General features: G+C 37.8%; 1 protein-coding gene across 6 annotated transcripts in view; it reads right to left on the reverse strand.

Annotated features, from left to right (window-relative positions):
- Window positions 1–27,356, reverse strand: part of LOC131064921 (phosphatidate cytidylyltransferase 4, chloroplastic) — a 107,826-nt gene that overhangs the window by 46,237 nt on the left and 34,233 nt on the right. For all 6 annotated transcript variants that reach the window (XM_057999253.2, XM_057999254.2, XM_057999255.2 and 3 more), the window contains one exon: window positions 11,761–11,885. In XM_057999253.2, coding sequence (XP_057855236.2) covers window positions 11,761–11,885 — 125 coding nt within the window. The remainder of the gene's footprint in view (window positions 1–11,760; window positions 11,886–27,356) is intronic.

Here is a 27,356-nt window from a genome sequence, read left to right on the forward strand (position 1 = left end):
CATTTTGTAAGAGACTCTATATATGCCCGTTTGTCTCTCATTTGTAAGAGAGAGTTTTTGTAGAATTGTTGGTATATGCTACAGCTATTTGAATCCTAATCATTGTTCAATTGTTGGTGATTTCGCTCTTCAAATGTTGTATTTGCATTCATGGTTCTCAATTCCTCCAAGTTAGATTAGAATTTAGATTAGAATTTATTTTCATGTATGTTAGATTGAGTGGAAGATTTGTTGAATTTATTTGTGTGGAATCCTTAATCCATACCACTAGCCTCTTGCCGTTGGTAAGTGTGCCTTGTGTGGTCAACTGGAGTTTGAGTAAGCATAACTTCAACTATTATGCATCTGTTGACAAGCATCAACTTGGATGGTGTCTACATTTGATGGTAATAGTCTCAAAATCATTAAGTATACCTTAGATGATTGCACTAAGCTTGTGTCAATACCTGATTGTGAGACCTTGCCTGGTTTGATTCCACTAGATCCATTCATCATTTCCTACATTCCTAGGATTAGAATAGATTTCCTGAACCCTATTCTTTTTCCCCCTTTTTTAGTAAGAAGTAAATCCAGAGCCATATTGATAAATCTTGAGTTGTCAGCACACCCATTCCGCATCATTCATGATAATCCAAACATTTGCGTAAGTCCCCAAAGTGAAACACAGCAATTCACATCAACCACTGAACTTACCCACTCGTCAAGACCTGACATGTAGAAACCTTGTAATCATTTTAGTTGATCTCATTCTTAGCATCTGAGGTGATTTTGTTCAAGAGAGGGTAAATTACTTTGGTAATTTATTCTGTATTGTTATGTGCATAAAAAACACATCAACATCTTCCTACTCTACTCTAATTTCTATTCTATTTGCTATTCTATACTTATCAACTGACTATTCTCCTATCGACTATTGACTAACTATTCTCTTTTACAAATGAAGAGCCAGAGCTTTATATAGAGAGCTCTTTACATTTCAATGGCTCTGATTGATTTACAATCAATGGCTAGGATTACAAGATGAAAACCCTAATTAGGGTTTGTTACAACAAACTCCTTTAGCCAATGAGAAAATTACATTCATGCATGAGAACCAATAGGAAACAGGGGTAGGTACATCGAAGTTTGTGCCTTCGTGAATAAGCCTGGTTCACTGAATCTGGACATGCTAAGGTGGAGACTTTTGATTGGAGGAATAGTGATTAGGATGCCACCTTGTCTGGTAGTTGCTCTATGATGACCTTGGTCGATCTTCCTTCGTCCTTGATGCACTTGATGAATGATGTGCCTCTCCTTGACTCTCTTGTGTTTGATGAGGCTTCTTCACAGTCAAGTCATTCCTTATCTGGTAGCTCACCTCGCCTTGAAGTGTTTATAAGATCTTTCTTCTCTGCCATCCTGTGATTTCTCCATGTGATATAATGAGGTCTTTGAGGATGGTTAGCTCCATTGTTTGCAATTCCTTGAATACTTGAAGTCTTTAACATTTTTAGTCTTCTTCCCTACATTTAAGGTGTCCTTAATGATGATAAAACTTGAAGAGGTTCTCCTTGTCTTGGCCTAATCTTCCTCCAACTTGATTTTGTTGATCTGCAAAACAAATAAAGATAGTGTCAAGCACATATGATATACTCATCCTAACATGGTATTTCTCACTTCAAACCATCAATAAGAAAGCACTAGGATCAATTTCGCTTTGGAAGGATAGGACCTATAATGAAATTCGCTCTGGACCCTCTAGAAGGACAGGACCTAAAATGGAATTTTCGCTCTGGACCCTTTCCAAGGACATACCCTAAAATGGAATTTTCGCTCTAGACCCTTTCCAAGGACAGGCCCTAAAATGGAATTTTCGCTCTAGACCCTTTCCAAGGACAGGCCCTAAAATGGAATTTTCGCTCTGGACACTTTGGAAGGGTTAGGAGCGAAATTCTTCCTTTGATGCCATTCATCTTCCATTCGTCATTACTTTGTCTTAAACTTAACTTTTCCAACCCTCCACTTATCATGATTATGTCAACACGCCTCTATCTTAGTAGTGCATTAGGTGAAATAGGGAGTCCTTCTAAGGATTTCACTCTGGACCCTTTGAGAGGGTCAGGAGTGAAATTCTTCCTTTAGACTCTATTCATACTCAACTTGCCTTTGACTTGTCTTTTCCACCCTTCTTCTATCACAATCAAGTCAATTCGCCCTCAAATCTGCTTGAAATGGGATTCATTCAATTGTTTGAGTGAGATAGGAGGTCCCTTGATGGATTTCGCTCTGGACCCTTTGAGATGGTCAGGAGCTTAGATGAAATTCGCTCTGGACCCTTTGAGAGGGTCAAGAGCGAAATTGGCTTTCAAGCTCAATTTTCCTTCATAGAAATTCATTTCTCATCCTTTTCTCATCAAAAACAAGTCTTTTGCTTTCAAAAATGCTTAGGAATAGGTTTCGCTCAAGGGTTTAGGCAAGGTACAAGACCTCCTAGTAATTTCACTCTGGACCCTTTGGAAGGGTCAGGAGTGAAATTTGCTTTCTTGTTTCAAATTTCTATCTATTTGGTATTCAAGTTTGCTTCAGTTTATTTATAAGGCATGGATAGATCATTCTTCTTTCAATTGAGACCTGGAAGCAAGGGTTATAGTCCAAGTTAGGACCAAGAGAGGTTCTTAGGAGAATTCGCTCTGGACCTTTTGGAAGGGTCAGGAGCGAAATTCTTCTTTAAGCTCAAATTCCAAATTTTCCAAGATCCAAGTGCATTCGGCTAGATTTCAATTCATTCTCAAGGACTAGATAGATCATCCTCTCCTCAATCATAACTAGAAAGCAAGGTTTGTGGTTTAAACTTAGGCATAAAAGAGGATTTTAAGGAATTCGCTCATGTACCTCTAGAAGGGTCAGGGGCGAATTTAGCTTTAGGGCTCAAATTCCTCTCATTTTCCTCATCTCACTTGGTTGCAACTCACTTCAAAGGCATGCACACATCGTTTCCTCTCTCACTCATGCCATGGGAACAAGGCTTTGTGATCTAAACTGGGAGCAAGAGAAGAGTCTAAGGAAATTCGCTCTGGACCCTTTGGAAGGGTCGGGAGCGAATTTTGCAATAATGCTCAAATTCTTGACTTTTTTTTTTCCAAATTTCCAAGTCTAAGTTTGTCAAAGGCATCTCCAAGGGTGAATTCAAGCTTATGTCCTCCCAATCCATGCTTTAAAGTGAAGGTTTTGTCCAAAATAGGAGGGCAGAGAGAACTAAGGAAGATTTCGCTCATGTACCCTTGAGAGGGACAGGAGCGAACTTGGTGTTCTAGCTCAGATTCTCCATTGTCTTCAAGCCTTTGCGTTCAAGTCTCATTGATATGCTTCTCTAAGGGATAGGTAAAAGGATATTGCATCAAACAAGGCCCTGAGATAGAGTATTTCATCCAGTTTGGGGGGGAGGAAGCTTTCTTTTGAAGAATTGAGGTTCTCACCCAAATTCATCATTGTTCGTTATCAAAAGTTTGCTCAACTTAATGTCCAAGGCATCCTTGACTAAATGGCATAGGTCTCAAAAGGCAAGACTCCTAGCATGATACAAAAACTTCCTCAAACTCAATCAAGACTCCACCCTAGAAACAAGACCCAGGCTTAACCAAAGGGAGGCCTTCAACGGAGACCCTGACCTGGACCACCTACTGACCCACTTGAGCCTAAGCAGACCATCCTATCCTAATGAGCTCTCTAGAAACTCTCCAATGCAAAGATCAATAGTACAAACCAAAAAGACTAAGCCAGGAATACTAACCCTAGGAAGCAAAAAAGGAGGGGTACCCATTTGCAATGGGGCGATCTGTGAATATGTCACAACAGTTCCCAAACAAGGCCTCCAATCAAATCCAGATCTGATTGGGACTAGTCCAAGATTCAACATGAAAGAGAGGATCAAAAGAATAGAGACATGCATAATGTCCGGCAAGCCTCATTGAACTTGTTAAACCACTTTCTCTTCTTTGTAGCTCATGTAGACTCAAGTTTTGTACCCATGGTCACTTTGTAGAATCCTTATTTCTTCAAATGTATCTCCATTTGTTTTTTCCAAACAAAATAGTTGAATGGAATGAGGAGAGTTATGTGTGTGGAATCCATGATGATTTGATAAAAAGGTACAGAAATGAAGTGATATAGAAGTATAGAATCTCACAATGCAATAATATTCCCCTTTGGCCAAAAAAAAATGACCCTTTTTGCACATTTTCCAAGAAAAGAACCAAAAAACAAACTTGAGATCTAATGAAAAAAATAGGCTTGATACTTATGTAGAGGATTGAATCATTTTTTTGCTGCCACAAGAATCACAAAAAATGAAGTTCGAATTTGCAAGGTATGGCCCCAAAAGCACATGCAACAAGATTTGACTTCAAAAAGTTGTAGAATTCTTTTCAAGCAAAGTTTGGGTCAGGCTCCAAACCAACTTTCCAACGATAAGGTTTGTAAAATACGAAGATCGTGCCCCGGGCAAATTTGGCGGAATGGATACCCCTTAGTTCTTGGCTCTTAGCCAAAGAGGTCCAACCGAAAGGCTCGTGCTCCCAAATTGAGTAGCACAAAGTAATTTGTGGATGACCTCGATCAAAAAAAAAGAAATACGGAGATCATACGCACAAGTTATACCCAATTTCGCAAAAACTTCTCCACTATGCCCTAAAAATCAACCTATGGGCAAGCTCGTGGTCCTATAACAAACCAAGGGATTTACGGTTTGGGTGTTGGGCAATCCGAGGCTAAGTCCTAGTTGCCGATATGACCAACCACAAGCATTGGGGGCTAAAAGACATAATGGTCTAGTGGAATGCGGCAGTGGTGACAATGGTCGTCGGGTGGGCCATGAGCAACACCAACAAATGTCAGTCAACGAACGAATATCCATCAAACTACTCCAATTGGGAAAATTAGCGTCGGAGATGATGTCAACTCCTATGCATGCAAAATAATCATCATTTTTTTATTTTTATGCCATTTTTTTTGGAAACTTGTGCATTAAGGGTTGTCATACCTTTAAAGCACAAAACGGCATTCAGATCCAAACAAAAAGCTTTGAAGATTACGCCCTTGAAAAAATCATCTAGATTTTCCATGCTCAAATTTTTGCAAAGCAACAATCGATCCTTGGGTTTTTGGCCGCTCTAGATGCAATGGCAAGGTATATTTGGGCCCAAAGTGCATCAAAAATTTGCTCAAGATTGGATCCCTTTAAATTTGAACACGACTTGCAAATCTAGAGCTCCGATACCATGTTGGAGTCAATGATTGAACCCCATAGATCCCAACAACCACTTGCAAGAAAAATACAATTCACAAATGGATATCAAGCAAAATAGATTTGCTCAACAACTTGAGAATTGTATTGATACATAAACCTAAATGAATGATTACGATGAAGGATAAAACCTTATGAAAAGGATAATGAAACCCTAGATCTAAACCTTGGGTGAGGATTAAATTAGCCTAAGACAAGTGTCCTCATCTTAAGCAATGAGACAACGTGTGCTATATTTTGCTCAATCTAATGAAAGAGAATTAGCAATGAATGTGGATTTCATCAACTACAAAGAGCATTAGCAAGTTACATTCATAAGACCCTTTAGTTCTAAGTAATACTTTTGGTGTGCAACATTCACTTAAAGGTATTGTTTGGAGTAAAGAGAGTCATCATGAGACAAGGATGGCTATCACAAATTTTCAATATCATAACATGTGATTTCAAGTTGCAATGAGCCAATATTGGGAGTCATTAGTCAATTCCTTGATTGTTGCCATGAAAGGGTTCAAAGTTCCTCGTCAACAAGATTTGCCAAGCAAAGGGAGGGGAGGGGCTTATTGTAGGAAGCCATGAAAAATATTGTTGTGATAGGAGGAGATCAAAAGAGAATTTCACATAACAAGAGTTGCAGTGGTTTGCCTAATAGGTGGGCCAATGGTGTCTTGAAAACCACTTGATGCCTCCCACATAGTGAAAAAAGTTAAGCTACTTCGCACGATATGTTGGAAGAGGTTGTCTATGTTTTGACTACCAATGCAGCAACGCACATAGCAACAAGAAGACTTCTTGAAAAGAGGCCTACCATTTTTTGGAGTCCTTGTGTTGCACACTGCATTGATATTCTACTTGAGAACATAGGCAAACTAGGATAGATGAAAACATGGCTAAAAAGGCAAAAAACATTACCGAACATACTACCCTTGGGTGCTTAACTTGATGAGAAAGCACACTGAAAAGGATTTTGAGCAATCAAAAGTCACACTATTTGCCACCTACTTCATCACACTGCAAAGCATTGTAGCCTCATGAATATCTCTTGAGCAAATATCTATGAGCATTGGGTGTTTAGATTCTCCATATTCAAAGGTGGTCAGAGAAAAGGGTCATGAAGACCACTTTTGATGATGTGTTGCAAACAGCATTGACAAGATCCACAATACAACTTTAAACATTTGCATTTGTGATATTACAAAATGATAGGTTCCAATATTTAATAGGTTTGTAAAACTTATTAATTTTTAATTGTTCTTATTCACAATTACTTTTTATTTGTTGTTTTTATTCAAATTTACATTAATCTTAATTTTTAAAATCCATACTATTTTGTTTTAGGTTATAAAACCTTTCGTCAAGGTTTTATGCTTGGTAGATGGGGGAGGAAAACCCAATGGATTTTCTATATAAGGTCATGAATAGTGTCAAGTAGGCAATCTACTATTACTATGAAAAAATTAACAAAAAATATGAACCCATTCGGTCCACAATTGACTAGAGGTGGAACAAGCCGCTCCACCAACACATACATGTAACAGCTTATTTCTTAAATTCCAAGTTTTTCTTCTCCAATTCCTTTAAGACCAAAGAGGAGGTCACAAATGACCCCACCATGCACATAGAGAGGACAACACTTAATGAAACCCTTACAAACACAATTCTTGACAGGTTGCGTGTTTACAAGGGTAACCTTGACTGAGAATGATGCAATAACCAAGTTAAAAATATAGAGTTCTTCAAAAGTTCAATCATTGTTTCATAGATGGTAGACTTGCTAAAAAAATGCAATTCTAGTTTACTTAGAGTTATAAATGATCTATTTGCAAATCCATGATGGAAAGATTATAGTGCACAAACAAAAAAATTCAAAACCTAGCCATCCACACATTGCGCCAATCATGTGGTACTTCTAGGTGTGAGCACAATGGGAACATATTTTAGGCCACTCACATGAAGAAGCACAACAAATTGACCCCAAATTGCATCAATGACCTCAGTTTTATATTATACAACCTTCATCCTTGCAACAAAAAGGTTGAGGAGAAGAAAACCCCATGATGTTATTGGCTTGGATGACATTAATTCATATTTGGATTGGACTGGCAAGGATGTGGAGCCTATGTTTACCTAGAAGGAGATCACTAATTTCGCGAGGGAAGCAAAGAAAGAGGCGCACCCAGGCGAACCCAAGTGCAAACCCGAGCGAACCTAGGTGCACTAGCTGGGTTAAGTCACAAAAAGTGACTTTCAAACATTAAAAAAAAATTGCCCTTTCCAGCTGAAAAACCCTAATCCACCCCTTGCTAAATACATTTTAAACCTAAAACTATTTCATTTGTTCATCTATTGTCTCTTGGTTTCATTTTGGCATATTTTGAAGGGCAGGTGATTATTTTCGAGGGAGATTATTCATGGAGTGCTTGACGAAGGTGGAGAGCTTGCACAAAGGAGATTCAAGCACCTAAGGTAAGCATTTATCTCTATTCTTTGAACTTTTAACAAATTTTTTTAAGTTTTTGAAGAATTTTTTCAAGTTTTTTTTTTAAATATTTTTAGAAAAAAACAAACAAGTTCTACTATTTTTTATAATGTTTTTTCATACTTCCATTAGCTTTTACGTTGTGTAATCTTGCATATTTTTTTAATTTTCTTCTAATTTAAAAATATTTAATTTCTTATAATAGCAAAAAAACAAAATGGCAACAAGTTCGAGTTCAGTGGGTGGGGGTTACAAGACTCAAAAACCAAAAATTTAAAGTTGATATAGGATCTCCTTTATGGAATTATACTAGAACGCTTCCACAACTTCCAGGAGGTGCACAGGATATGAATGGAATTGTAATTTTTGTAAAACCAATTACATGTGCTCGTATTATTGAGTGAGACGTCAATTTGTGGCCCTACTGGGAAAGGGATTCAAATGTGTGTACGGCCAAATGAGAAAGGGTTGTCTACGACACAAATAGCAAGATTCATTAGAGAACAAGAAGATGTTGATCAAGCTATAGCAAAAGAAAAATTAAGAGCTAATTCATTTGCAAGCAAAACACCAATGACTTTACCTTAAGATCATATACTACTAGAAAAGGCCCTCGATCATCCTTTCTTGGAGACACCCGCTATGCAAGATGAAATTCAAGTAGAAAATCCCTTTCTTTCCCGCAAAAGAGGCCCATTGGCCAAAGCATTCAAAATGGAAGCAAGAAATATTGTAGAGCAAAAAATTCACATTGCCTCTATGACAACAGTCTTCCTTTCAACTTAGTAAGATTACCATATTGGTGGGAGATGGTGACGGCAATCAATAATGCACCTTCTAGTTTCACGAGTCTTGGGCATGAAAAGGTGCCCACCACCTTATTGGCAAGAGAGAAGAATTTTGTGGACATCATTGAAACCGATTAGAGATTCTTGGGTTGAATCGAGCATTTCTATGTTTCTAATGGATGGAAGGATTGCAAAAACCGTCCATTGATATATGTTATTGCAGTGTCCCCCAAAGGGGAAATTTTTTGAAAGCAATTGATTGTGAGGGGCAGCTCAAAGATGCGGCATGTTTTGGGGAATTCTATGATGGCATGGACACCATGATTGAAAAAATCAAAGTCATAATAGCAAAAAGAGAGAATGACCCTGAAGAAGTATTTTTCAAAAGGGTGGAACAAATCATTCTTCATCGATGGAACAAGATGACCATGCCATTGCACCTCCTTGCACATGCTTTATCTCCCCTGTACTATAGCAATGAAATACTTTCTCTACCAAGGAGAACTAAACCATATAGAGATTCTGAAGTTGCTACTAGGTACAAGTGAGCATTTGCTAGACTCTTCACGGATCCTTAAGTTGTGGAAAGTGTTAGGAAAGAGTTTGGTTTGTTTATCTTAGGAAGAAATCATAGTCCTTTTGCCATTAATGACCAATCCAAAATGGATGGTAGTACATGGTGGTACCTCCATGGTCAAGATTATATGTTCCTCCAACCTCTTGCAATCAAGATACTATAACAAGTAAGTTTTTTTACTTCTAAATTTTAACATTTGTATTGAAGAGTTTAGCATTTAAGATTCTTTAATTTATTTTGCATTTTTTTAATTTTAAGTTTTGTTGGTTTTCTCTCCAATTTCAACATATTGCAAGTTCTTCCAATGCTGAATGGAATTGGAGTATATACTCCTTTATTTACTCAATGGAGCGTAACCGATTGGCTTCAAAAAGAGCAGAAGACTTTGTTTATATTCATTCCAATTTGCATCTTCTAACACATAAGGAACAACAATACAAGGAAGGGTCAATGAAGCATTGGGATGTAACCCCTAAGTGTACCACAACCTGGATCCAACTGTTGATGATCCGGTTAGAGTCACTTTGGATGATGATGATGAGATACCTACAGCTGATGCACCTAGTGGGAGTAGGAGTGGCACTGGTTTGGGTTCAAATGATTTTAAATTTGAACTTAGAGCAAATGATGATGATGTTGATCTAGATCTTCATGATGATTGATCAAGATAGAAGAGAATTATTATTGTTGACTGTCAATTTTGTAATTGTAATGATTTTTATTTGAATCATGAGCCTAGACATATATGAATCTATGATACATTGATATATATTATATGGCATATGACATAATATGATATTATTTAAATTCTGAACAATCAATTGGTATTTGGCATTGATCAAAGATGAAGTAGCATACTATTAAATGTATTGGATTTATAATTTTGTATATTTCTTTAAATGTTTGCATATAATATGTGTGTGTGTGTATACACACGAACCCAACCCATGAACCCAAAAGGCAAAAAAAAATTTGCCCAAACCCACTAACCCAAAAGGCAAAAACAATTTTGCCCAAACCCACGAACCCAAAAGGCAAAAAAAAAATTGCCTAAACCCACGAACTAGGTTCGCATCCCCGAACCCGAACCAGTAACTTAGCTCTCGTATATTGAACAATTGCTTTGACCTTCCCATATGTGAAATATTGTGCTTTTTGTACATTTCAAATTGTTCAGCCTTTGATATAGTCCCTTATGTATGTCCACCACACTACCAAACGTTCAAGCCCTTTGAATTTCTGAATTTTCTGCATGTTTGTAAATTTCAGATTGCTCAACCTTTGATATAGTCCCTATGTATGTCCAACACACTGCCAAACATTCAAGCCCTTCAAAATTCTGAAATTTCTGCTTGGTTCCAAAATTTTAAAGTTCTGCTTAGCAATTTGTGTCCTTTTGCTACAGCCAAGATACCCATCCACATGGTTATTTTAATTTATCAAATTTCAAATTACTAATATTGTCATTCCTCATTACAAATTTCAGTTTTTCATGTCAGCATTTGTTTTCTTCAAAATGTCTGCAGTCAACTTTGCAAAAAAAAAATTGGTGATTGTATGTGGTTAAATTTTTTTTGGCGCCCAGGCATCCAGGTTCGCCCTAGTTCCCCCGGGTTTGCCCAGGACGAACCGGCTCGCCAGGGCACAAACCTTGGCCGGACTTGCATGCATATAGAACCAGGACCCAAACCGTCCAGTAACAAGCCCTCAGACCAGTGAACCCTGCAACTTAGCTAAATATGTATATATTTGTGAGTTTTATACATTTTTTGTATGGACATACCCAAAATTTACCCAGTTCCCCCAAAAGATTATGCCATACCCACATACATGTACCCAAACCCAATTCTGATTTGGAAACTTAAAAATAATTTAATATACTAAGTTCTCACCCAAGTCCAAGACAAGATTTTGGCTGCCCAGGTTTTTTTCAAGTCTGAGAATTAAAACGATGGTAATAATTATCCACCCAACATTAACCCTCAAGAATGAGGGCTTTACTTGACAATTTAGTTCATAAATACTAAATAATACTGACAGGCTTAGCAGAAAAGAGAATTTAGTTCAAGATGATGGTCATCCTTCTGTTGTGATCCTCAAGTTTTAGATGTTTAAGTTATTTATGCTTTTGAGAAGACTCTGGTTTCATTGATACTAAAGAAGCTTTATTGGTAAGGATCACTGCCACAGCGCTAAGCCTGAGATTAGAGTCAAATGGAAAGGCTATAGGATCAATTGGACAGTCTGCATCACAAATTTGCTGGTCTCCTCTCACAATTGCCACGGACAAGGTTTTACCTCAGCAAGACATTAATCATGTTTTATTGTGTTCATGAACATTCTATGCTGGGATTCCTAAATAATATGTATATCTGGGAAAATACATTTGCCAAGCAATCCTATTTCCCATTTTTAACTTTGTACTGTCCTGGACATTTGTGGAGCATTTACCCTGCCTTGTTTTGTGTCTTTGTAACTAATACATGTTCTGTTATGGGTTTCTAGTACAAAATCCTCTCCAGTACATCAATGTTGACTCGCTATGTATTGATTTTGGATGTCAAGCCCAATATTATGTAATACTAATTTTCCCATTTCCCAAAAAAAATGCAACAACCATCTTCAGAGTTCAGATTACCTTTCCTCCAAGGAATGCTCCTGTGTCTGCTGCAATGATGCTGCTAATAGACATCAAAGTTGCCACAAGACCCACAGTCCATTGTGCCTGACCACCAAGCAGCACAGGCCATAATGCTCCTATTTCTGCAAGACAACATGAGAAAGTTCAGAGCATTATTTTTCTGTCTTTTTACAAATTCAGAAAACAATCCTAAGCACATTACAACTCCTATGTAATTGAAAGCAATTTACACTTCAACAATTCACTCTGTTACAAATACTTATTATGTCTGTGCCAAAGCTAAATGATTGTTGGATGTTTGATAGTCGCTAATGAAATTATTTATCTATCTATCTATCTATCTATCTATATATATATATATATATATATAAAAGCCATGTGTATATATAGTAATCATGGAAGCTAACATCAGACTGCATGCTTTCATCAAACTCTAGTAAGTAAATCAAGTTCTACAGCAGAGGAAAAAGAAATTTTAATTTACACAAATGCCCAAGTGACTAATAAAATCTGGCAAACAGTGAATATAGAAGAAACCCAACAATACCACAGTTAATTTCTCACTAATATGTCGTAGGTTGTAATGTCCCACCCCAAGCGGAGCACTGTAACTGCCACTGAACAACCTCCTTGTTTGTTTTTAGATTAAAAATACTATATTTCTTTTTGAAGGTGGTCTTTCAGAACTAGACAGAATTGCAGACGATGTGTTTTTAAGAGTTTGCAATGTTTTTGAAGAAACAAATATGAACTCATACAAATATTCCATACATCTAGTACTGAAGAGAATAATGACATTTGTAACTATGAAAGTACTTTCAAGATTTAATTCAAAGACTGAATTTTACAATATCCATGTAGCTTACACTTCAAATGACTTTGCAAGTCTATTTAGGCATACCCGATTCGATATCCTATGAAACTTGAAGTTAGATGAATTAGAAAGGGCTTTCCCAAGTCTGATTTGTAAGCTGTCAGCCAACCAAGTCTCTCAGAAAATCTAATTTGCAACAGATCTAAACTAGTTCAGTTGCTTTCCAAGATAACCCAGCAGCTAGGTCTGATTCCTTGATGGTGCTTTCACTTATTCCCTATATAGACAACCTCCAAGGGTCTAATTCAGTTCCAGAACAGCTCAAAGAAGGTAAGGCCTCTCTTACTCAGAATTTCAACTTTAAGCTTTCCAAGAACTCTGCTTCCAACTGATGCAATCTGTCCTAAACTGTTGATGATGGATTTGGCTTGCATAAACCACTCAAAATCTGGAATAAGTGATGTTCTTTGTTAAAAACCAACCCAAGAGGGTTCGGCCTAGCACACAAGCTTCTCCCTCAGCAAATATGTCATAAATGCTCCAAACCCTACCAAAATTGATGTAGTCTTCAACCAATCGGCTGATGTGAGTAAGGCTTGTTATCCCAGTACTGAAAATGCTTAGTAGTGCCTCTCCTTAGCTTCAAACAAGCCAAGAAAGGGGGTGGCCGCACTAGCAAACACCTCACTCAGCAACAGCAGCAAAAATACTGTCCAAAACTGTTATAAACTAACTTGAATCTGCTGGTCATGATGCAACTTGATATCCCAATTCGAGAGATGCAAGGAAAGTGCTCACCTACACTCCAAACAAGCTGAAATATGGGTCAGCCTCTCAAGCAAGCAGCTCTTTCAGACTCAACCAGCAACTAATCTTCCAAACTGATTTCTATGTAATCCAACTGGGATTCCTGAAGTAGAATCCCCCTTGCACACCCTTGGTTGGTCTTTCACAACTGCAAGTGTGTTTACCTATGGAGGTTTTCGTCTCCACAAGCAGCTCTAACCCCTAGGGTTCAGCCACGCTCCTCTTAGGAGACAAGAAAGAGAAATAATCCAACATAAAATTTTGCCTCCAAGTTTGCCTTTTAGTAGATCTCCAAAGCTACGCCCTAATTAGGGCTGAAACCCTAACACCTCAAAAAGGTTTTATGAATATAGTAATTAATGATTACTTTTTCTTCATAGCAATTCTTCCACTTAGGAGTGCTCCCTTTATGTTATATGCTTTTTTCCCTTAAATCAACCTTTTATCTCTCGCTTCCCCTTTCACTCTCTCACTAGGAATAGGCTATTACTGACAAGTAATTGGTAAAAATATGAATTGTATTTATAGAATGATCAATAGACCATTATAAAGAATTACAACAATGATGTTTCTAAAAAGAAACAATCGTAAATAGAAACAAACTAAATCAAACTAATTATTTACAAAATATTACATAATTGACCATTAATTAATAATAAATAATATTATTCTAATACCCTCCCTTAACGGTCAATCTGTCAACAACACCAAGCTGCCCCCTTAATTTAGCAAACTTATCTGTGCTGAGAGACTTGATGAGAATGTCTGCAGTCTAATCCGCAGTTGGAACATACTGCAATTGAACTGAACCGTCTTCAACAAGCTTCTGAATAAAATGACAATGAGTTTCCACATGCTTGGTTCTTTCATGGAAGACCGGATTCTTGGCAAGTTTGAGAACCACCTGATTATCACAGAACAAGGGAGTCAGACCTACTTGAGATATTTGCATATCCGCAAGCATTCAATGAAGCCAAACTGTCTCACAAGCTGCCTTAACTGCTCCTCGATACTCTAATTTTGTCAAGGAGAGAGCCACTGCCTGCTGCTTTTTACTAGTCCATGTGACTACAACAGATCCCAAACTGAACACATACCCAGATGTTGATTTCCTATCATCAACCAAACTTGGCCAATCTGAATCTGTGAAACCACTGAGTTTAGGATCGTGACTCCGAATGTAAAGAAGTCCATAATCAGAAGTGCCCTTCACATAACGCAGCACACGCTTCGCTACTTCCCAATGATCATCCTTGGGGGCTGTCATGAAGCATGAAATGTAGCTCACTACAAAACTGAGATCAAGTCTAGTGGAAGTGAGATAGATGAGACTACCCACTAGTTGCCTGAATGTTGTATCATCTACAAGAGTAGAACCAGACTTGGCTAACAACTTCAGTCCTGTCTCCATATGAGTGGAAGCAAGTTTACAATCTTGCATTCGAACCTTGTCAAGCAAGATCCTGGCTCACTTAGACTGAGAAATAAAAATGCTACCATCAGTCTGCCAAACCTCAACACCTAAACAATAATGGAGAAGCCCCAAATCTGTCATGTCAAAAGCCTTACACAGGTCTTGTTTCATTTCTGCAATCAAATGTGTTGAACAGCCAATAATGATTAAGTCATCCACATAGGCAACAAGAAAGAGAACATCATCACCAGAGTGTTTGATGTACAGATTTGGGTCAAAAGGACTAAGTTGAAAACCATGAGCAACCAAAACTGATCAATCTTTATGTACCATGCTCGAGGAGACTGTTTGAGTCCATGGAGTGCTTTCATCAGTCTACATACTTGATGTTCTTAGTCAGTAACCTTGAAACCAGGAGGTTGCGTCATGTAGACTTCTTCCGGCAACTCACCGTTGAGGAAAGCACTCTTAACATCCATCTGATGGACTTTCCATCCGAACTGAGTTGTAATAGCAAGAAGAAGACGAATGGTACTCATCTTAGCAGTAGGAGCAAAAGTCTCCTCAAAATCAATGCCCTCCCACTGTGTGAATCCTCGAGCAACCAATTTGGCCTTGTATTTATCTAAGGTACCATTTGCATGATACTTGACGTTATACACCCATTTGCAGCTAATGGGCTTCTTCCCTGGAGGAAGATCAAAGAGAACCCAAGTGTTGTTTTTCAAAGGCTCTGGTATTTTGCGTCCATTGCGTGTTCCCACTCTGCGATCCCTTTTGCCTCTGCATATGTTTGAGGCTCATAAATACTATGAATGTTGGCCATGAGAGCAAAATTGACTATAGACTATTGTTTGCTCTTATTTCTAGAAGATCTACCCTCAATGAGCTCATCAGGATGAAGATCACTGATGGTCTTAGCCCACCATTTAGGCCGAAGAGTAGAAGAACCAACACCTGATGCAAGAGGAATAACAGCGACTGGAGGTGGAACTAGAGGAGGAACAGGATCTGAAACGAGTGGAAGATTTGCATCATCCAACGGAAATTCAGGTAGTGCATCAATAAATTCAGAATCTGCATCATCCCTCCCATCAAGTGAACCAAATGGAAGACAGACACCCAAATCAAAAGCCTTCAAAGGTTGATCCTCAGAATTCTGCTCAGACGAGGAAAGCTGAAATGGTCCTCATTCTTCATCAAAGACAACATCACAACTAAAGATAAGACGATCAATGTCTACATTAATCAATCGGTAAGCCTTGTGGTTGTGTTGTGACATATTCACACATCGCCCCATTGCGAATGGGGACCCCTACCTTTTGTTTTCTAGGGTTTGTTTTCTAGGTCTTTTAGGGTCTTGTCTGTTAGCCTTTGCATTTTGAGTGTCGCCAAGGGAATCACTAAGATAGCAGGCTCTGCTTGAGCCAGGATGAGTCAGTAGATGCTCCAGGTCAGGGTTTCTTTAAGGCCTTCCTTAGGTCAAGTTTTGCTTTTGTGTCTGGTCTGAGTTCGAAGAAGTCAGTGAAGTTTTCTGAGTCAGTATCATCTATGAGGGTTTAAGATTGATCCAATAGGCGAATGATGAAGCCCTAGGCATGATTCGATGTGAAGATGATCTGGGAACGCCTTGGACAAGGCCAGACTTGGTGAGATGAGCAGAATAGGTCAAGAAACTTGAGCTAATCAGGAATTTCACTCCTGACCCTTCCAAAGGGTCTAGAGTGAATTCCTCTATAAGACACTCCACTTTGACCAAAACTATGAGCTAACCCATTCCCAGACTTGAGTGAAGGCAAAACACTTGTTTGAGTGAAGAAATGTGAAAAATGGAGTCAGGATGATAGCCTAAGGTGAATTTTGCTCAGGCTCCTGACCCTTCCAAAGGGTCTAAAGCGAAATTCTTGTAGACCCTATTTCTTCACAAAATCTTGCAGTAAATGCCAATTTGAGCTTGATGATGATTGAAGGAGGCTTGAGAAGTTATGTCCAAAGCATGAGAAGGAGAAAGGAAGTGAGAAATTAGCTCAAAAGGAAAATTTTGCTCCTGACCCTTCCAAAGGGTCCAAAGCGAAATTCACATAAAACTCATTTTCTTCCTTGTTATGGCCAAGTTTTGGATTTCTAAGGCATGGTTTGAAGTGACCTTGATGCATATTTGCCTTTGAAGGAGGTTTAAGGTGATGAAATGGTGAAAATCAACCTAGAATGAGAATTCCGCTCCTAACCCTTCCAAAGGGTCCACAGCGAAATCCTCATTTGACCCTCTATTTTGCTTTAGGCATTGAAAAGTGAAGATTTTGAGCTAAATAGGTGGCAAATAGACTTGATGGTGATAAGGAGAGATGAATTTGATCAAGTTTGAGGGTGGATTGGATGAAAGAAGTGTGAAACCAACCAAGATTGAGAATTTCGCTCCTGACCCTTCCAAAGGGTCCAGAGCGAAATTCTCCATAAACACTATTTTCTTCCTTGCTTAGACTAAAAACCTTGTTCCTTGGACATAGTGGGGGTAAATGGACATGTTCTTGCCTTAGGAAGTGAATGAAAGCATTGAAAAGTGAGGATTTTGTCCAAGATTGTGAATTTCGCTCCTGACCCTTCAAAAGGGTCCAGAGCAAAATTCTCCATAAACCTCATTTTCTCCCTTGTTTAGGCCGATACTTTAGCTCCTTGGGCATATTTGGAAGAAGATTAACATGTCTTTGCCTTTTGAAGTGATGGAATGTAAAGAAGTGAAGGATTTTAGCCTAAAACTAGATTTTCAATCCTAACCCTTCCAAAGGGTCCATAGCGAAATTCCAAAAATCTACCTTTTTCTCTCAATTTTGTGTCAAGCCAAGTGTGGATCAAGATTGAAGATGTCCTTAAGCATGGCTTTGAGTTGCTTGTGATCACCAAATGTGAAGGAATTGAGCCTAAAACATGAATTTCGCTCTTGACCCTTCCAAAGGGTCCAGAGCGAAATTCTTGAAGAACACCTATTTTTCCCTTGGAGAAGGTCAAATCCTTGGTTTTTATGGCGTGGATGGGAGTGGAGTGATGTGTCCTTGCCTTTTGAGGTGGATTCGAGTTGAAAAAATGAAGAAATGAGCTCAAGACATGAATTTCGCTCCTGACCCTTCCAAAGGGTCCAGAGCAAAATTCCTAAAACCTATTGTTTCTTCCAATTTTGTGTCAAGACAAACCTTGATCAAGGTGAAATGAGCTTGGAGATACCCCTAGGCATACCTTTGAATAGCTTGTGACCACCAAAAATGAACATTTTGAGCTAGAGCATGAATTTCACTCCTGACCCTTCCAAAGGGTCCAGAGCGAAATCCTAAATAGGTCTTGTCCCTAGCCATGGTTTTTAGCGAAATTCTCCTTTCATGCCATTTTGAGGTCAAACAAAGTGTTGTCTTCATAGGGGAAAGATCCAAAGATGAGAGTCCAGGTATAGAAAGTGAGAAGGACAGATCTAGGTGAAGGAAAACAAGCAAATCAAGAATTTCACTCCTGACCCTTCCAAAGGGTCCATAGCGAAATTCCCAAAATCACCTAGTTTGCCCATGACTAAGATTAAGAGATGGATTCCTAGGCCTTGGTGGAGAGAAGGCTAGCATGTGCTTGTCTTGGGAGGCAATTTGGAGTAAGGAAATGATGGATTTTGTCCTAGAATGTGAATTTCGCTCTTGACCCTTCCAAAGGGTCCAGAGCGAAATTCTTAAAACCTCTATTTTGCTCCCAATTTTGCATCAAGCCTAGTATTGATTGAGATTAGAAACATCCTTAGGCATGCATTTGAGCAAGTTGTGGTCACAAAATGTGAAGAATTTGAGCCAAGAATGCAAATTTCATTCCTGACCCTTCCAAAGGGTCCAGAGCAAAATTCCTTATAGGTCCGTATCCTTGGCCAAGGTCCAAAGCGAAATCCTCTTTTTTGGTCTTTTGGGGGTCAAATCAATGATGTCTTCAGGAGAAAGCGATTCAAAGGTCAAAGTGAATTGCAAGGCTAAAAGAATGTGATTTAAGCCAAGAATGCAAATTTCGCTCCCGACCCTTCCAAAGGGTCCAGAGCGAAATTCTTATAGGGCCTGTCCTTGGGGAGGATCTTGAGCGAACTTTATTTTAATGTATTCTTGTTCATGATTTAAGGTAGGAAATGCTATAATGAATTTATCATGTGTCCTTAATCACCTTTTGGTTTGTTTTGCAGCTGGAAGAAAATCAAGCCAGGACAAGGACGACCTATTCTAAGCCCATCACCATCAAGGACGTTGCAAATGCATAAAGGAGGACTCAAGGTGCTTCTAAAAGCGTTGGAAGACTTCAAGTGTTCAAGGAGTTGCAAGCTAGCCTCAAGATCTCATTCTACCACATAAAGAAACCACATGATGACAGAGAAGAATGACCTTACCAAACTTCAAGGCAAGGTGAGCTACCAGAGAAAGAAAACTTGACAGTGAGGAGGCTTCATCAAGCACATGGGAGTCAAGAAGGTACATCATTCATCGCATCAAAGATAGAAGAGGATCAACCAAGGCACAAACACAAGACAAGGTGGCATCCCAGTCACTACTCCTCCAGTCAGATTGGTCCACCTCAGCATGTCCAGATTCAATGTACCTGACTCATCGGGGACGGCACAAACTTCGGTGTACCTACCCCTGCTTCCTATTGGTCCTCACTTCTGGAATGTAATTTTCTCATTGGCTAAGGAAGTTTGTTATAACAAACCCTAATTAGGGTTTCTATCCTTTAATCCTAGCCATTGATTCTAAGTCAATCAAAGCCATCAGTTTGTAAAGGGCTATCTATATAAAGCCCTGACTCCTCATTTGTAAGGGTTAATAGTCAGAGAATAGTTAGGAGTTAGCAAGAGAGAGATAGTCAATAATTAGTAGCTTGATAGTAGATAGCATTTTAGAGTAGAGTAGAAAGAGAAGGCAAAGATTGTTGCCAAGACATTGTTGCAAAAGACATGTAAACTTCATTGAAGAAATGGTGAATTCTATGTGTCGATTCTACAATTTGCATGGTCTTTATACTTCTCAAATTTAATTTCATGTTATTAGATGAATGGAAGAAATTTGTATGATCAATGGTGAAATTTGTATATACATACTACTAGTGGTTTGTTGATTGCAAACTTGCCTTGCATAGTCAACTAGAATCATTCAACTTAAGCTTAACTTCAATTATCGCTTCTTCATTGATATGCATCAACCTAACGATGTCTATGCTTGTACCAGTGATCTGAACATCATAAAGCTATCCTTAGAAAATCCCACTAACCTTGTGGAGATGATCCTAGCATGTCAAAGCAAGACTTAGTTAGAGTTTCATCAAAGGTCATCCATTGCTCCTACATTCTTAGTGTCAAAATTAGATCCTTCTCCAACCCTTATCCTTTTCCTTTTTTCAAAAATCAAGGATCAGTAAAGACCCACGTTCCAGTGATATCCAAAGTAAATCAGACAATCAGGTCATCAAATGTAAGTCCCCTTGTGATCCCAGCAAAATCACATCATACCACAAGAGCTTATCCACACGTAGAGACCCTACATATAAGAACCTTGGAGTTGCCTCAATTGATCCTTCGGCGAAATCTTCAGCAGTTGGGGAAACTTTGTTCACAAGAGGATAAGATAACTTGGTATTTTATTCTGTGTTCGCATGTACATGAAAAACACATCAACAGGTTGTCATTGTACCCTATAAACATAAGCTTCTGACTCTTGGAATCCAACTTGGAACGCTTTTCATCTAGAATCCATACATATGCTAAAGAGCCAAAAACTTTCAAATGACTGATCCTGGGTTTACGACCAGTCCAAGATTCCTCAAGAATCTTCCCCTTAACAACATGAGTGGGAGACCTATTACGAAGATAGACTGCAGTGGATACTGCTTTTGCCCAATACTTCTTAGGAACATTCCTATGTTCCAACATTGACCTAGCTAATTCTGTAATGGTGCAGTTGCAACATTCTACAACACTATTATGTTGAGGGGTGTATGGTGTGGTTAACTGACGTTTTATGCCATGTGTATCATAGAAAGAGGAGAAAGCAATAGAACAAAATTCCCCCCCATTATCAGACCTAAGAGTAATAATAGAACAACCAGACTCTTTTTCTACTAATGCTTTCAATTTCTAAAATACATGAAACACATCTGATTTCTGTTTAAGAAAGTACACCCACATTTTACGACTAAAATCATCAACAAAAAGTAAGAAATACCTACACCCAATAACAGAAGGTGTATTCATTGGACCACATACATCAGCGTGGACCAACTATAGTACCCTAGAGGTACGCCATGAATCACCATCCTTGAACAGTGTCCTATGCTCTCAACCTGACAAACTTCACAAACTCATTGATTCTGAATTTGAATTTCAGGTAGGTCGTGTACTAAATCTCCCCAAACAAGCTGAGCAAGGTAGTGAATGTTCAGTTGACCATATCGTTGATGCCATAGACTAGTGATAGAGGATTTAGCTACGAAAGCATGCTCAAGAGAATCACCCGTATCTACAAGCCTGTAAAGACCATGATCCTCAATGCCAACAGCTACAATAGTGTGTGACGCACGATCAACAATTGAACACTTGTGAGCATTGAATATCACATCAAGTTGAGGAGAATGCCGCATAATCTAACTCACAAAGAGAAGGTTCAGTTCCATGCCAGGAGCATAGTATACATTGAGGAATATAAGATTCCTCCCACCAGATTGTATATGAATGTTGCCCTTTCCGACAACAGTATACTCTTCACCTCCTCCAAATATGACTAAATCAATATAGCAAGAGAATTCTATAAACCAATCACACATGTGAGTGAAATGCCGAGAAGCACCAGAATCTATATACCAAGCAAAAGACTTCAAATGGTCTACAAGTCTTTTAGCCATGAAGGCGTAAAAAGCAGACTCTTTCTGCTCTATGTGCTCAGCAACATTGGCTTTAGGCTGAGACCCCCCCTGCTTCCGTTGTTCGGAAGATATCCGATTGAACAATCCTTGATCATATGGCCATATTTATGACAACAGTTGCACTGAACCTTCTTCTTCTTCAAACCATCCGAAGACTGACTGGAGCCCTTTTGCTAAGATGACTGACAGGACTAAGATTTGCCTTTATCCTTGTGAAAGGATTTAGCTGCAAAGGCTTGTTCTGAGGATGACGAAGTGGCACTGCTACCACACTATTGTTTCCAACGATCCTACTGCAGAAGTTTGGTGCACAACTCTGAAAATTTCAGATCAACATTCGTAGACATAATGTTGAGAGTCTCAATAAAGTGCCTAGAGGATTTAGGTAGACTTTTCAAAATTATTATTACCATATCCTCTTCCTCCATTTTTTGACCACTAGCTTCGAGCTGATCTCGAATGTCCTTAATCTTCGTGAGATGCTCCTGTAAGGACACACATTCATCCATCAAAATGGAGAACAACTGGTTCTTCAGGAAGAACGCTCGACTTTTGTCGGATGTCCAATGCAATTCCTTTAGATGCTTCCAAATTTTTGATGCTTACTTGCCATAAGATATCTAACGTAATTGGTCATTTGTGACAGAGAGCTTGAGAAGCATGATAGCTTCTCGATTTCAGCCATCAAACTTGTCTTGATCTGCTCCGGCTGTGGTAGGACGAGACTCTTCCCAAAACAAGATCATCAAGGCAGCGATATTTGAAGATTGCCAACATGCGCTGCTTTCAGGTGTTATAATTCTTGTCGCTGAATCTTGGAATGCCTTCCAACATTAAATTGGTTAATAACGCCATTGTGCACGCTTCCCAAGGCACAAAAAAATGAGAAATCTGAAAAAGCGCAAAACTGAAATAAAGGCATAATCAAGTACAGAGTTTCAAATATATAATAATAATAACTATACAATATTTTTAAATTTCTATTAAATGAATTTAATGTCAATTTTTTTTTCGAATTTTTTACCCTTGCTGAACTTCATCCTAATTTTATTGTTGTCAAACACAAACTCGAACTTGAACCTTGTGACTTAGCCTATTAGAATAATATTATTTATTAGTAATTAATGGTCAATTATGTAATATTATATTTTAATAACTTGAGTAGGATACCACTTATTCATTAAATAATTTAATGAATAAATTAATTTTAATAAATTAATTTTAATAACTTATTTGAATAAATTATATTTTAATAACTTGAGTAGGATACCACTTATTCATTAAATAATTTAAAAAGTATTAACAAATAGTATTTCAATGTGAAAAAAATAATTGATTACATCATACATAAATAAATAATAAATAAAAAACACATTAGGTTAAAAAAATACGATTAATATTCGTTGTCATGAGTGCGTGAGGTGCGTCAAGGAGCATTTGTTGCTGCCGAAGGTCCGAGTGGGTGAAGCATTTTATGCAAAGCAATAGAAAAAATCTGCGTTCGCAAAAACTCAAAAAACCCATCGCTAAACAGTCGCGATCTTTACTCTGAACGGAGCACGAGTGGGTGCAGCGTTTTATGCAAAGCAATAGAAAACATTTGTGTTTGCAAAAACTCAAAAAAACCATCGCTAAATAGTCGTGATCTTTACTCTGAATGGAGCTCAAGTGGGTGCAAAGTTTTATGCAAAGCAATAGAAAACATTTGTGTCCGCAGAAACTCAAAAAACCCATCGCTGAATAGTCGCGATCTTTACTCTGAATGGAGCTCGAAGGATTCGAAGAAATAGAGCTCGCACTTTTTACACTGAAGACTTTGGTTGGTTTTTATCTCGAATGCGAAGAAATGGAGCTCGCATTTTTCCAATACAGTTTTTATAAAAAAATTCCTATCCCATTTACCGTACAAATTATACGACAAACTTAAACGAAATTTTTTGGATTTTTAAAAATTCGACAAATTTCGAATTTGATCCATCAAATCCGCCGAACCTTGTGACTTATAGGGAATAGGTACTTAGGAAGAGTGACAATCTAATATTATAAATGTGTTTTAAGTGATCCAAAGGGGAAATTATGAAATTCTATGCATCAACTTTAATACTCGTTTTAATTTGCTCTTTTCTCTCTCCTCATGGATATCTGGCAAGGAAGCACCTCACTCTCTCTAGGATTTGTCACTTTTAGATGATGTTTAATTAAGTTTCAAGCTAGCATCCTAAAGGTAACATAATCAAGGACTGGCTCAATCCAAAAATACTCTAAAATGGTGCCTGGATCCTAAGGAAAACACCATCATAAATGTCCTCTAGCCATCTCGTTAGTCTACCAAGACTCATTGATAGACTAACTTTTGATCACTAATCCTAACTAGAAATTGAAATCTAGCAATGCAAAACAGTGTTTGTACTTCATCCAAACCATCCAAGAAAACAATCCTCAAGCTTCAATGGCATAGGGTTTTCCTAAAGGTAATGAGCAATTAGCTCCATATTTTTGTTTTTTCCTTCTTTTTTTGTCACACAAATTCCCCTTTTGTGGCAAACTTTGGCACAAATGCCTTGATTGAGGGGTATCTCTTCCACCAAAGTCACCTAAGCTTGTGCATTGGGGTAAATTGCACCTATCAAGTTGGATGCAGTATTTACCAATTTCAACACTTTATCATGTCTCTCGGGCTTTAAAATTTGAGGCTCTAATTTGAAAGCCCAATTGCTTTTACCATATGAGTTCATTCCATTCGACAGCAATTCTCAAGAATCCATAACATGAAAGTTATTGCTGCAGAGGATTCAATTCCAGAAAAGGGGATCGAAAAAAACTTCCCCTGGACATGACACTCAGAATGATGGAAAGCAAAAGAGACTCAAATAAAAAAAATTATAAGAAACCAAGAATCAATAATCTAAATAAGACAAATTCACCATGATAATACCCTGAAGGCAGCACTGAGCAAACATCACAGCCTTTTTAATGCAACTACATGTCTAACCATAGAATTGGGATTGTAGTTCTTACATCCCACTGCAACCTGACACTGATAAGCTGTGCAACAGCATACACTAAGTTCTAATTTGTGTATTGGCGCATGGGTACATTCAAAACTACTTTCCACGGCATTTCTGGGATGGGGGCAGAAGGGGATGGTGTAATCTTTTCCGGGACAACAATCCAAGGAGTTATTTTTTGGGGGGCAGCAGGGTGTTTGTATTTATGTGTGTGTGTGTGTTAATAAAAAATAAATCAAAAAAATCAGGCAAAAGAATGTGCACTTAGTAATGAAAGTGTCCCCTGATTTTAGCTTGAAGAAATAGAAGAGTTGAATATATGATGCCTCAATCTGTTATTTTGCAAACTTAACTGAAAAATACTACTCAACAATCCAAATTGTTTTCTTAAAGAACATAGCCACCCTGTTTCCAAGTTTAGAACATACTGATAAGAGTGTGTGAGCTATGATCTCAATGGCATATTGTTTGGAGAGAATCAAAACATATGAAGCACACAATTGTATCCAACTTTCCCAAGGTGCCTTTGGGGCCAAATTTAGACTTTGTAGAAAATCATCATATTTGGCATCAAGAGGGGTGTGTGTTGAATTTTCAATCTTTAAGTCATTAGCTTCATTTGTGAGAACATTGTGAATATACAAAAGAAAATAAAGAAATAAAGAAATCAGGCAAAAGAATGTACACTTAGTAACGACAGTGTCCCCTGATTTCAGCTGAAGAAAAAGAAGAGTTGAATATATGATGCCTCAATCTGTTATTTTGTGAACTTAACAATTGAAAAATACTACTAAACAATCCAAACATATGAAGCACACAATTGTATCCAACTTTCCCAAGGTGCCTTTGGGGCCAATTGTAGACTTTGTAGAAAATCATCATATTTGGCATCAAAAAGGGTGTGTTTTGAATTTTCGATCTTCAAGTTGTTAGCTTCATTTGTGAGAGCATTGTGAATATTCAAGGATTATTGATCATAAAACACTTGTGCTCCCTTCCTCTTCTTTCATAAACTCTTTGAGTTCACAACTACACACAAGGAAGTAAGGTACACAAAAACACTTCCTACACTAACAATTTTATATGGGTCTTGTTCAATCTTTTAATTACAAAAAGAAGAAACACACAAAAACATAGGTGTACATGGGGAAGACACCTTCAAGAGAAAAACCCCACTCCAAAGCACCCCAATGTACTTTTGATAATTGGATGATTTTCAGTTATCGTGCAAAGTTACCCTAAACCAGAAACAGAAACTTAACTTCCATCACTTTATTCATTGTTCAAGATGTAGGTGAATATGAGTGACATGAAAAGCTTTTGACTTCCTTAAAAGATTGCACCGTTCTTGTGTAGTTGTTGAAATTGGCAAAGCAAGAATTGGTTTTTGATTCCACTTTTGCAATTTCATCTCCAAAGTTCATAGGATTAGCTTAAGATTAGGAGTAGCTTCCTAAACCCTCATCCTTTTGCCATCTTCGATTAAAAGATTTGTTTGTTTATTCAACTAATGATAAGGGAGATTTTAGAGATATTAAATAGATGTATTTATTTAATTTATGGGAAAATGTTGAGGAATTCATTGACTTAATTAAATAAATGTAGTGAACATTAGTAGAAAAGGTTGAATGAGTTAAATTAATTGGATAAATATAGGTAATTTATTCAATTAACATTTGATGAAATATTAGATTGATTAATTAAATCTTCAGGACTTATTTAAATAAAATCATAAGAATGATCAAGGTTGATTAGTATTAAAAGCAAATAAGCGGGATAGATTTGGTGTAATGAAATTGGAAATTCAAGCATGCATTTTTTGGAGTCTATAAATGGTTTCATATATTGCTTCTCCTATTTATTGGGTGCCTGAAATGGAGGCTATATGGTGAGTTTTGTAGCTGTTGGATTATTGTCACTGATGTCAACAGAGAAATCAGATTGTTGCTAATACATTATGTTGCTGAAACAAATTGATGGCCAAATTCCACTAACTGTCATCAAAAAAAGAACTTAATCATGGCCGACTACCTTAAGCAAAAGAAGGTGACAGAATTAAATTAATTATTTTATTCACAATGGCTGACTCATTTTGGCACCCACATAGGAGTTTTAATTAATTCAAACATAGATAAATTTATAGTTATTTCAAGGGGCTGACCCCTCATGGTGATCGCCCCATTTTGGGGGAATTAACATAAAATATTCATATTTCAGGTTTGACCAGCCTCTTTGTGAGAGTCACCTCTCTTGGGTGAAGAGGTATTTGATGGGGTATAAAAGAAGGTAAGTTGGTGGAGTAAGATGCAAGCAATTAAAGAATATCTTTCCTATCTAAAGCAGACTTAGGAGCAGGTCTAAAGTAGACTTAAGAGCAGATTTATAGCAGATCTTGAAGGTGATTTAAGGCAGATTTATAGCAGATCTTGAAGGTGATTTAGACAGATTTATAGAAAAACTTTGAAGGTTATATATAGCAGATTTAAGGCAGATTTAAAAGGAGATTTAATTTCAAGAAAATTCAGACTTTGTTGTTTTAGAGGTTGGTGCCTCTTAATAGAAGAGATTGGTGTCTCTGGCTAAATTGGTGCCTAGTAGTGGGGATTTGTGTCTCCAGTGGGTTGGT

This window comes from Cryptomeria japonica, chromosome 3 (genome assembly GCF_030272615.1).
Source record: "Cryptomeria japonica chromosome 3, Sugi_1.0, whole genome shotgun sequence".
Taxonomy (NCBI): domain Eukaryota; kingdom Viridiplantae; phylum Streptophyta; class Pinopsida; order Cupressales; family Cupressaceae; genus Cryptomeria; species Cryptomeria japonica.